Source organism: Agelaius tricolor, unplaced genomic scaffold (genome assembly GCF_023055355.1).
Source record: "Agelaius tricolor isolate 1412-34295 unplaced genomic scaffold, bAgeTri1.0.p SCAF_1, whole genome shotgun sequence".
In the NCBI taxonomy this organism is placed as follows: domain Eukaryota; kingdom Metazoa; phylum Chordata; class Aves; order Passeriformes; family Icteridae; genus Agelaius; species Agelaius tricolor.
The window spans coordinates 75,657,897-75,670,301 of record NW_027269261.1 but is presented as its reverse complement, the minus strand read 5'-3'; the positions used below and the strand labels follow the sequence as shown (position 1 = coordinate 75,670,301).

Genomic DNA, 12,405 nt, shown 5'->3' with positions numbered 1-12,405 from the left:
GTATTGAAACTACTTATGGCTCCTCGCCACTTAGGCCATGTATTCCTGTGATATATCTTTTATTTTCCCTCTCCTTTCCCCATCTCGCTTCCCCCCTGCCCCCAACCCCATCCACATTGTCTCTAGCCACACAACTGGGAAGCTGGGATTAATCCATCCCTTGGGAAACTGGGATTAATATACAACTCATGCAGAACCTTTAAAAACCCAATGATTTGTGGTCCCTTTTTCAGAGGCACATGCAATCCACAGCTGAAAAGTAACTATTTGCTGTTCCAGCGCACATTCTGAGAGAAGCTTTTGCTCCGTTTCATGGATGTACACTGAAGACCCCATCTGACAGGATTTCTTCCTGCATCTAACAAGAAAACAGGCTTAGTAGGGTGTGCAGAATCAGGCTCTTGCGGAGTACTAACAGTTTATGGGCAGAAAAAGAATGACTGGAATGCAAAGAGGGGGAAAGAGAGCAAGAGATGTGCCAACATATCTTTATGTTTTCCTTCTGTAACTGGAAATGGTTAAAAAAAAAATTAAAATCTAAAAATCTGTGTTTTCCTTATAGATCTTGCAGGAAGGGGCAACTAGAGTCAGGTGCCTGGTTTTTTACTCTTGCAAACTCCCATTCAGTGATGTTTTTATGATGAAAATGCAAAATTTAAAGCAACTGTGAAAACAGAATCAGCTCTCCATTGGCAGACAGAGGCCTAAGTAAGTTTTATTCACTGCATGAATGTCAAATTAAAACACATGCAAAGATAGAAAAGAAAAAGAAAGAGAGGGAAGGCAATTAATCATTTAAATTGTGATCCTGATTCAAAAGGCACATTTCCCCTCTAATTCCTTTCATTTATTTTGGGGTTTAGTACAACTTATCTCTTCTGACTCATGATTTCATCTTTACTTTGCTTTCCTTGGAATTGCTGAACTGATACTGCCTAGCAAATTTCAAAATGCTGGAGGGAAAAGGCGAACTGTTCCCCCATGCAGCTGGGAGCATGACCAGATAGATAGCCTTTGTTAGCACCAGGGCAAAAGTGGCTTTCTGGGCAGAGGAAATACACACACATTTAAGTGTAGTACAAGTGGCATTGAGAGGCTGTGTGTGCATCCTGTGCTCAGCATGCCCACGTAGTTTTAATACATCTGTATTTCCAATTATGTCAGCTCTGGAGGTTTTCTTTTTCTTTTTAATTGCACATAAAAATGCAGATCCCAAGAAATTCTTGGCAGTCAGATCACCAAGCTTCAGCTTTTCAAATGAAACGCTTCTCATGCCCAGCTGGGAGGAGTGGTTTCTCCACCTTTGCGACCCCGCAGCTCTAATGGTTCCCAGGAACCGGTTACTGACACGGTTTCTTACCTCACCACGGGTGTTTCGGTTTCCCGGTGTTAAGGAGACGGTGGAGCGACCGTGGGAAAGCCTCAGCGGAGTGACCTGAGTCCCTTCCTCTCTCCCTGTGGACCCGACTCGGGTTTCTGCCTCGTAGTTACAACCCCTGAAAACCTGGTTCCGAGCGACAGTGCCCTTTACTTTCTCGCTCGGCGACAGGATCCCGGGTGCATCCTTGTTCCCTTACTTGGTACCAGGAGCGACAGAACAGGGACGGGGAAGTCCATCGGGGATTTTCTCTCTGATTCTCCGTTTAGAAGGGCACGGAGGAGGATGAACCACCCAGCCTTCAGGCTGCCCTTAACGCCGTGTCAATGCTCGGGGCTGCTGGTCCGGCCTCGGCGCGGCGCGGGATGCGATGCCCCTGGCGGGGCAGCCGGGCACGCCGGGGGCGGCTGGCGTGTCCCACGGAGCGCTCCGGGGCAGCGACCCACGCCGCGAAAAGGCGGCCGCTCCTGCGGGGCTTGTGCAAGGCAATCCCGCTAAACCCCCACGGAGGACCGCGGAGAGGCGCGGGAGACGACACCTTCAAATTGCCTCCGAGAAGAGCTGCCGAGCAAACATCCCGAGCCAGCGCCGCGGCGGATGCTCCTCGCTCCGGCCGGGCTCCGCGCAGGAGATGCCGGCGGAGCGGAGCGGAGCGGCGCGCAGGGCTCCGCGCTCGTCCCGCCCTCCTCCCGCGCAGGGCCGGCCCCGGCTGCCTGCAGGTTACTGCAGACTTCACCCCGCACCCCTCACTTGCTGCTTTTCGGATACCAAAACCAAAAACCTTCTCGCCGCGTGAGAAGCCAGTGCGGGTGGGAAGCAAAGCCGAAGCAAGCCGGCTTCAAACTCTGCCCGTGCTCCCAGCCCCCGGAGCTGGGTGCAGGCACAGGCGGCACTTCGCATCCCGAGCTCCCCGAGGGCCTTCCCACGTTGGAGGTGGGTCCGCAGCCCGTCCTTTCAAGTGCCTTTTCATTAGTTACGGTGCGCTGGAATGGTTGTCCAATAAATAAGAGGGGGAGAGAAGTTTCTTCCCCCTCCCCTTACACTAAATGAGTTAGAAACGCACATTTTCCCCTGTCCTTGATAGGATTCTTTGACCAAATAAAGAAATAATTACTAAAAGAGGCAGGTGAAGACGAAAGGAGCCGCACCGGACCCAGCGGCTGGCTCGGTGAGCATCCGCGCTCCGGCCGAGCATCCGTGCCGCGGCCGCGCAGGAGCCGCTGGGCAGCTCCGAGGTCACCTCTGCCGCGTCACTAATTTGCAAAAAAAAAAAGAGGCTTCTCTTATCGCGGGGGCACTGACTTGTGACGGGAGGAGGAAGGTTTAGGGTTTGCCGAGAGGACGAGAAAGGACGGCGGCAAGAGGCGCTTCAAAGGCTCAGGCGGATGCCCCAGCGCTGCGCTCTCTCCCCCGTCTCGATCCAAAGAGGCTTCGCAGTGGAATAAACATCTCTGATCTAAGACAGCTGCCGGGAATCAAAGGCCGCCCAAATCTGCGCGGAACCGGGCGAAGATGTGACTGAAAAATGGCCTCTCTTGACAAACGCGGGAATGGGGGTGCGAAGGCGTCTCTCCCCGCAGCGCCTCCAGGCACCGAGAGCAGCAACAGTTCACCCATTACTCATCTGATTTGTTTTATAACACTTCTGACACCTAATCTTATCAGCTAATACCCACGATTTAGTTACCCAGGACGATTTTTTTTCCTCACTAGCGGCAAAATTATTGGACTCTCCGCAGATGTTTACTTTTGTCAGGACTAAAAAAAAAAAAAAAAAAAACCACCACCAAAAAACAAACACAAAAAAAAAAAAAAAAGATAAAGGGAAGAAAAGGAAAATTAGAAGGGGGAAAGCTAATGCATAGAAAAAAGATCCAGACTTTCTAGGTAGAACGGTAGAAACAACCACTGAGAAAATAACAACTTAACTAAGAAAAAAAAAAAAATACGTTCTGAATATTGACAAAGAGGGTTTACCAGGGAAGAGATCAGAGATCAGAAACAAAATGAACACATATGTATTCCATGCAGACTTGCCTGTAAAATAACAATTTATTTTAATACTTAAAAACCACACACAATCCAGTGATAAATGTCAATTACCAATAATCAGCATAAAGTGCCAAACAGCCATACAACTTTTTTTTTTTTTTAATAAACAGAACTTATTGGAATGTCTCTTAATTTGAATACACTGTTCAGAAAGCCAGCATTTAAAAAAATACGCTCTCAAGTTGAGATTTGTTCTCTCACACCAGGACACACGAAGACTTTAAGTACCACTAAAACCACGTTGTGCATACCGTCAGTTTGACGTATTGCCATCTTTCTTTCCTCTGGGTTTTTTAAATAAGTCCAGAAGTTACAAACTTCCTCACAGCACACTAGACCACAAGGTAATAAAAAAGTTCTCCATGTCCCATGAACACTGATTTGTCCCAACACCAGGAACGCGTGGGTCTGAGATCTGGATGCATTTTCTAACACATGATAGAACTCCCCACTTGAGAGACTTAGGTCATTTCCAAACATTAATTTTCTTCTTTTCTGAAAACAAACTAGCAAATGAGATTTGCAAGTTGCCCCTCTCCTTGTCTTAATGGTGCTGTGATGAGAAACCACCGTTTCAGTTCTTAATTGTCTTCTGGAATTCTTTGTATTTCCTGAAGTGTAAAAATAAGAAGCTTTATACAGTCAAAAAAAAGTATAAAATAAGAGTTTGGATTTTCTTAAGTAATACTTTTGGAAGATACGATTTTGGTTGGTTTTTTGGGGTTTTTTTGGGTGGGGGCAGGGTTGGTTGGGGGTGTCTTGTGGGTTTTTGTTTGGTTTTAAAGAGATTCCTGTCCAACACGTGAGCACCACCTTTTGGCATAAAGTTTATCAAAGCCACACAAGTCAGCTAGCACTCTCTGTATCATTCACGTATATTTTCAATTCAAAATAATCTTTTCACCCACGACTTAGGAAGTTAACTGCTTGGACAGGGAAATTGAACGGGTGCAGATTTTGCCCTTTTTAAAGTAGAAACAAAAACAAAGCACAAAGTCCAGTGCTCCCATCCTGAAAGTTTCGTTTCTGCTCTAGTTTTGGTGTAAAGTATGAAGGGGAGGAAAAGTTCATAGAAGATGGAGATTCAACACTTAAGTTTGGCAGGTTTCAGTTCCTTTACTTGCGTGTGCAGAGTCTTGTGGACCGCTAGTGTTCTGGACTGGCAAAATCCTTTCCCGCATTCTTGGCACTTAAAAGGCTTTTCTTTAGAATGGATATATCTAGAGAGAGAAAAACAATTGACATATCAGAAATAACTGGCCTAAACTCAGCAGCAAGCCACCTGAGGGAGAATGGGCTGGACATTTCTTATACCTACTGCTGAGATTGAGAGTGCTGGAGCGTGGTTCTTGGGCAAGTGTTGGTATGTATGTGTGCAAGAGAGGGGGACATCAGAGGGTTATAGGGTGCCCTTCTTAGGGATAAAGAACTTCTCTTTTACTTTGGGGTCACCAGACTGTGTGTCTTCATGACACTTCTGGGTGATCCTAGAGGCAGAGGACACATGATGCAAATGGAGGCTGAAAACATATGTAGAAGTAAAAAGGAGGTTGTAAAAGTTGTCTTTATGGAGTGAGTGAGGTATGTCTTCCACTGTCAGTTATCTGGACTCTTCCACCAACAGTGGGCAGAGGAAAAACTAGAGGGAACACTCTTGGTTGGATGGGTACTTAACCTTTCCTATAAAAATCTTGAGTGTGGATTGGTAACTGGGAGAGTACAAATACACAAGGGAAAAAGAACAGGAAAAGAAAAATAGTTACCTGTGATCCCTCAGGTGATCCTGTCTTCTGAAAGCCTTGTGACAAATATCACATGTGTAGGGCCGTTCGTCGGTGTGGGTTCTTTCGTGGATCAAAAGGTTGTAGGACTTGGTGAAGTGCCTGCCACAGAATTTACACACAAACTCCTTCTTGGTTTTGGATGGTAACCTTCCCCGCGTGGGTTTCTTTTCTGGAGAGAGTTTAGTCACCTCAAGCAAAGACCCCAGCCCTGCTGGTGAGCCCTGACTGTCTGCCTGTCCCAGTTTAGAGTGGTCCTCTTGCGTGGCAGCCACTGCTAAGTTGGCAAAGTCAAAGCGGGGTTTGGCTTTGAGGGTCATGTTGGCAGCTTCTTGCTTGGGCTGGATGACATGTGGGAAGAGTGGGAAGGTGGGCAGCTGGAACCGTGCATCCACCAGGCTGGAGACGCCGGGCACTTTGGAGAAGGAGGAGCGGGGCAGATGCATGGCCGGGTAGCCCAGAGTCCACTGGTGCAGGTGCACGGCGTGCAGGGCACTGAAGCCATAGAGGTTGGAGAGGTGGTCGGAGGGCACGGCGGGCAGCCCGTTGAATGCTTGCAGGAAGGAGTAGTTGGTGAGCTGCAGGGAAGGATGGATGGGCACTGGGGCCGGCAGGGTTTTACTTCCCATGGTGGCCGCTCAGGAGGAGGATCTTCGGAACAGGGGAGGAAAATATCTGGAAAATAAAGATGGGAGGGGAAGAGGAAGAAGTAGATTTATATTAAAATCAAAGCACCTTACCTCACCCCTAATCAATATCCCTCTCCAAAGCCACAGGAAGAAGTTGCCTTGGAATTAGAGGCTTCACCAGGTCTTTGCTGTGAGTGCATCTCCAGAGTCTCCCTCTCCCCATCTCTCTCTTGCACACAAATGTTGTACTGCATCCACAATCATTCACTTCTCAGCAGCATCCCCTGCTGTGCAGATTTCCAATGATCTTGTACACGGGGACAGCCGAGATGCCATTTTTGGCCCAAAAAGCTCAGTCATCTCCAAGTAATTTAAAATCCCTTCCTAGGTGACCTCAGCCTTTAGAAAATAGTGAGATACTGCCCACTACATCTGTCCAGAGAAGCTGCATTTAGCCCTGTCTCTTGAGGTGACGCAGGGATGGGTGAGGAGCTTCCTGCCCCTGGGTCACTCAGCTCCCTGTGGTCTGGCCTCAACCAAGCCTCTGAGGTGATGGAGGCACTTGGATGTTCAGAACTGCATGCTCTCCCTCTTTCAGAAAAATAAGATAATTTTGGTGAAAAAACATTTTGGGGAAAATACCTGACAAAGTCCTCCCTCTTGTGTACTGCAAAAAGAAACAGGAAAATGCTGAATTTGGGTGACAAACCTGAAATGCCATTTGCTCTTCCCAGGGAGAAGTGCCTGGCTTCAAGCCCACTTCCTAATCTAAGCAATTGCTAAATTAGAGCTCTTCAAAAGGCTAAAAGACAAGGACTGGCAAGACCCTTCCCATGGGGCACCCAAGACCAGCAGCTGCAGAGCCTCAGCCCTTCCCTGGGCTGGGTGCCACCCCTTTGGTCTGGGTTTCAGGGTCCTGCCAAGCCCCTAGCCTCTCCTGGGCCAGATCCCCACACGTCCCACCCCACAAGATGGAGGGGAAAATGCTACAAGGCAGCAGCATTCAGGCACATCTGGCCCAGTCTGAAAATTCAGCCTGGGCTGCTGTCAACCATTTGGCAGTGAATGCCTCCCGAGGGTTGTTGGTGGGGACACAGCTTCCTCCCTTTGTGGCTGTGAGAGCACCCATGGCTTTTGGAAGAATCATATCCCTTCAGCCCAGAGAGCCTCCTCCTTACTCCACAGTCCTCAACTTATACTCACTTTCCCCTCAGTGAGCTCTGGGATTTGCCTTCAGTGGGGCTATTTGCTGCCAGAATCCCCACATGTTTGCTGCAGTGTTCCCACAGGATCCACACAACAGGATCTTTGTAAGATCCTGACTGGGTTCCTGCTAAATCTCGGCAGGTTCCCCTACAAGATCCCCACAGGGGACTCCAGCAGGATCCTCACGGTATTCAGATTAGAGTTCATCCCCATGTGAAGAGTTAAGCCCCTTTGGAGAAACAGTCTGCAAAGTACAGCAGAGCAGTAATTGTCCCTCTGAGCTGGAAGTCTGGGGGTGTGGAAACTGCTGGTGGAAGAGGTCTAAAGACCAGGGAAACAAATCTGATTTATATGTGTGCTGTTGCCTAGAAAGAGGAGCTGCGGCTGGGAGGGTGTGAGAGGGAGAAGCTTACTCTGAGCAGCTCTATACTCCAGGCCCACCTTTCACTCTGCTTTACATAAATCAGCAGCAGGAAGAGAGACTCAAACCTTAGAGGAATTCCACTGCAATGACCCAGAATAAGAGACTGTGACATTTTTTGGTTTTCAATTGGATACATTTCTGATAGTGACTGATTGAAAAATGCACACGTTATATTCTCTATTCTCCTCCCTTTGGTCTTTTTTCCCCTATTTCTATTTTTTTTAGGGTTTGGGGTTTTTTGTTTTGTTTTGTTTTGGTGGGAGTTTTTGTGCTTGGGGTTTTTTTGGTTGTTGGGGTTTTTTTTTTGTTTTTTTTGTTTTTTCTGAACTATTTAGGGCTGTTGAACCAACCAGACTGTTTTGTTGCTCTACTGGGGATATACTTTTATTTAGTTAGTGCTGCCTATACACTAAGCATGTCCACATCACAGCACAAATGCTTCAGCTGGTGACCCCAAGAACAAAGTGCACAGAAAACACTCTTGTCCTCTCGTCTGGGTACCTGAAAATGTCTCTTTCTGTCCTTCACAATGGCTCCATGTCCGTTTCCCTGTCTAGGTGGCTCTAGATATCTCAAACATGAAGCAGGCTACTGCAAATGATCTTTATCCCTCTTCCTTTCTTTGTATTCTTAGAAAACACTTAATATGGAACATATAAGCAGAAATCTACTACGTCAATATGGGTAAATTCTCGCTTGAAAATATTTTAAAAATTTTCTTTAGATTTTCCCAATAAAGAACAAGGCACAAACCAAGGAGAAATGCAGTCAGGTCATAATAGCATCTCTTACACCCGCAATTTTTTGGTTCTTGCTAGAGAAGCTCTGTTAAATTAAAAAAAAAAAAAATCCTAAAAATGATGAAAAAGCAAAAGACAACAAGGGAAAAAAAGAAAAAGAGAGAGGAGGAGAAAATAAGAAGAAAAGAGGAGGTAGGAGCAGACTGTTCATGTTACTACAAGTTTTTTGGCACTTTTCCAGAAATGTAAGCTACACTTTTGCTCTGTACGACCGGGATAGTCAAAAATATGGATGAAGAGCAGGCTATTTCATAAAGTCCCCTCACTTCGGGACATCAAAGCGAATGTGTTTCACAGTGTAGTAGCTCTCTGGTCTCCCACTTGCCCGCAGAGAGATCAACGTTTCTTTGATTTCGGTGTCACCTCCACCTTTAATTCTGCTTCATGTAAACAGATCGTTATCGGGTCTTCTTTTTTTTTTTCTTTCTTTACAGAAGAAGACCCCGCGAGTTCTCTGCTTGAATTCCCCCTTTGCAATAAAACTGTACGTGGTTTTCTTTTTTAACACAAAGTAGCTCGGTGAGTAATTAAGAACAAAACACTTGTGTTCTGACTGAAACAAAACCCACTCATGCCAAGATAAATTTACCCTGCAAAATAGGATCATAAACTTGAAAGTCTACATCTGTCTCCAGCTTTCTTACCCTTTGCCCTGAGTGAAGATACGGTAATGCTATTGTCCAGTTGCCACTGTTTTAAAACCATTTCAATCTTAACCTTCCAGATTAAATTCTACCTACTCTATACGCCAGAAAAAAAAAATTATAGACCCGGTTTTCTGCTGGTAGCACAGCAAGAGGAGAAATTAAATGGATTTTTAAGTAATCTTGTGGCTAGTCGGTATTTTTCCTTTCTACATTGAATTATCAATTTCCGATGTATCCTTTGAAAGGGATATTTGTTACATTAAATACCTGACTCATAAATAATGAGGTTTGCTAATTAGTTCCACATGGAAGAATGGAGGAGGTAAATTACCCTGAGAACGTTGCTTATTTTTACAAACATGATAAAGTGGCGGGCATAAAATGATGCATTCTTGCGACAAACTACAGCAATCAGGTTCTTCCGTAAAAAAAAATGTTCCACAGTTTTGCCTGAATTTTTTCAAGTCTGATAGCCCTGTCCTTTCGGCTGCACGCATCGGTGTGCAGCATTTCGCCACCAGGTCGGTTATTTATTTTGTCTGTTTTGAGGGGAAGAAAATTTCCCTTCCTAAAGTTAAAGCCGAGAAATTGAGCTTGTAAGTTATCTGTGTTTGGGAAACTAAGTGGAAAGGGAATAAAACTGCCCTTTCGCTCCGCATTTTTCGAGCGTGGTGCTCTTGAGGAATAAAATGCATTGTTCAACACAGATTTATTCAAAGTATTAATGAAGTGTGCAGAATCTATTAAAGCAGGTTTATTTGGGGCTAATTGAGCGTGAAAGAGTTAATTACTAACATTAATGAGGACTGGAAGGACTCAGTCAGCGTGTGCCTTGGATATCTCCGCTCAATCCTTATAAAATCATCATTCACATTTTATCACGAAATCGGTGTTGACAACTCTCCCCAGACCACCACTGCGAGCGCGGGTGAATGAGATGGGCTTTAGTTTCTCAAATAATAATAATAATAATAAAAAAGAATAACCGGGGGGCGAGTGCACCAGCGATGGCCGCAGTGCCCGGGGCAGCCTTTATCCAGAACCGCCGAGATCCCGAGCTCGGCCCCTGGGGGACAGCGGCTGCGGGGCCACGGGCGGGAGCGCGGCCCGCGGCGGGAGTGGGTGGGCCGGCCGCAGGGGCCAGCTCCTCACCTTCTCCCGCACTGGTTCTTGGGCAGGTTTGGGGGTACTGTGCGTGTGCTTTTGCAATCCCCTCGGGTGTTGAAAGGCCCCCAGCACAACATTCGCCCTCGCTTTCTCCCTAGAGAAATACCCGCTGCCTCCCCTGCGCAGGAATACATCGTCCTTCCTCTCTCCCGGCCGCAGGGAGGATTTCTTGCCTCTGCCCCCCTCGCTTCCCACGGCCACAGCGCGCACGGCCGCGGGCAGGGGCGAGGCTTTGCGGTGCCAGCGCCGGGGGCAGCCGGGGCACGGCGGAGCATCCCCGGCCCCGCTCCCGCAGCCGGGCTCTGCCGCCGAGCCGCACCCCGGGGCCCCGGGCCCAGCGCTGCTGCCGTGGGGGTCGGGCCTCTTTCCCAGCTGACTCCGGACTTACTGGACTGGACCTACGGTGCACCTGTCCGGGACCCTCCTGCCTGGCTCGCGATTTATCGAACAATTCCTGCGGCGCTACAATAATCTCCAAAATGCTCTATTTTTATAGTTTCCCTGCCAAAAGCCAACTACAACAACCATACTCTAATCCTCGGCTTTGCACTGACACTTTATAGGCTCGGCCTCGAGAGAAGCTTAGTCCCTCCTGCGCTGAACTTGTTTCGATCAGACAAATATAAACATCAGGCTCATTCCTGTTATGGCCTTGGGAAGAAAGAGACGCGGCTTTTCAGATCCTAAAACGCTGGAGTTGCAAGAAAAGGAGAAAAAGAAAAGAAGAAACCTCTCAGAAATAAAGAAAGAAGAGAAAGAAGTGAAAAGACATGCCAATAGTAGAAAGGAGAAAAGCTGGAAGTTCAAGGCCGTAAAGGACATGCAGGCTTCTGTTTTGCTCGTATGTGTCATTTTTAGCTCGGGTTTGAAATACTGCTTCTCCGCAAGGGGGGAGACACAACTTTGAAAAGGGGAGGACAAATCTTAAAATAGCATCAAAATATCCGAGACCCATGTGAAGGCTTACCCCAGCCCTCCGCCCGCCCCAAAGAGAGCAGTCTTCCTCACGTGAACCACAATATCCACGCTTCTGCACCATCCAGCGGATTGTGGGAGGGGATGGGGGCAAAGAAAGAAAGGAGGTAGAGTAAAGGAAGTGTTTGAATCGATATCCCCAACCCCCGAGGCTTGGCAAAACAAAACCAAACAGAATGAGTTGTTCTTTTTATTTACCTAATCCCGATCTGTGCTCCACCGCTGGCAGCAGTTAAAAGATCCTGGGCTAAATTGGAGCTGGTAAAATAAAATAATGGAAAAAAAATAGGGGAAAAAAAAAGAAAAAAGAAAAAAAAAAAGAAAAAAAAAAAGAAAAACGGAGGTTGGGCTAGGTCAGTGTCTGTGCTGGCCCTGGGGGGGCACAGCTCACCCCACCCACCCCACTGCTCCTCCAGCGGGTACAGGCAGATCCGAGCGGGGCCAGGTGTCCAGGTGCTCCGGCCGGCGCGGCCGGAGGTGCTCTCCCTGCTCCTGCTCCCGGAGCCGGCTGCGTGCGCTGGAGTGCGAACGCGCCCGGGAGCAGTCGCGCTCAGACTGAACCGATCCCTTCCCTCCTGCCTCCTCCTTATTTCAACCCCCCCTCCCAGCTCCCCCCTCAACCTCCCACCGCACTCCGGGCATGCGCACGCGGGGAGAAAGTTCCTGGCTGGGAAGAACCAACTTTTCAACCCGCTTCTCCGGGAGGCACAGCAGCCCGGGGCTCGCAGCCCGCGAACCTCTCAGCTCTCCCCCGCTCCTCGCTCCCGCAGCCTCTCCCGGAGCATCTCCCCAGGGCCCCCCGGCGGAGCGTCCTCCCGGGGGTTCCCCCGCGGGTTCCCCGCGCAGCTCCGCGGGTTCGGGACGCTCGCCCGGCGCCGCTGCGCGGCAGCGCTCCCTGCGCCGATCCGGCCCCGCCGCTCCGCTCTGCACCTCACGGCTGCGAGCCGCGCCGAGCCGCGCCGAGCCGCGCCGAACCGCGCCGAACCGCGCCGAACCGCGCCGCTCCCGGCCGCCGCGCTGCGCCCCCTCCCCGCCGGGCAGAGCCGCGGGACAGGACTCACCGGGACCTGCCCAGAGGGCGGGAGGGGGACAAAGGCAGAAAGGATGAAAAAGTGGGGAGGAGGATGGAGGGAGGGATCTGCTCCCGCTGGACGGGTTTAGGGATCGCAAGTTGTTCTGCCTCTCTGAGAAGATCCTCAGAGAGGATCCCGGGAGCCGCTTACCTGTGAGGGGTCCACCCCCGGGAGGACGCTTCCTCCGCCCGTCCCATCATCCCTCCTGATCCCCACTTTCCGCCCCAGCGCCCCTGACCTGGGTGCCTTCCTCCTGTCCTTCCTCCCACGGGC

General features: G+C 49.0%; 1 protein-coding gene and 1 long non-coding RNA gene across 3 annotated transcripts in view; both read right to left on the bottom strand.

Annotated features, from left to right (window-relative positions):
* Positions 1-2,661, bottom strand: part of LOC139596227 (uncharacterized) — a 34,489-nt gene extending 31,828 nt beyond the window's left edge. For both annotated transcript variants that reach the window (XR_011681280.1, XR_011681279.1), the window contains exon 1: positions 1,361-2,661. This is a non-coding gene — a long non-coding RNA (uncharacterized lncRNA). The remainder of the gene's footprint in view (positions 1-1,360) is intronic.
* A 479-nt stretch (positions 2,662-3,140) lies between these two features.
* OSR1 (odd-skipped related transcription factor 1) lies at positions 3,141-11,661 on the bottom strand. The gene is made up of 3 exons (XM_071440287.1): positions 11,258-11,661; positions 5,194-5,886; positions 3,141-4,650 (listed from the first exon to the last, which is right to left on the bottom strand). Exons 2-3 carry the CDS (start codon positions 5,838-5,840, stop codon positions 4,515-4,517), a joined length of 783 nt encoding a protein of 260 aa, XP_071296388.1. The 5' UTR covers positions 5,841-5,886; positions 11,258-11,661; the 3' UTR covers positions 3,141-4,514.
* Between the last annotated feature and the right edge of the window lie 744 nt (positions 11,662-12,405).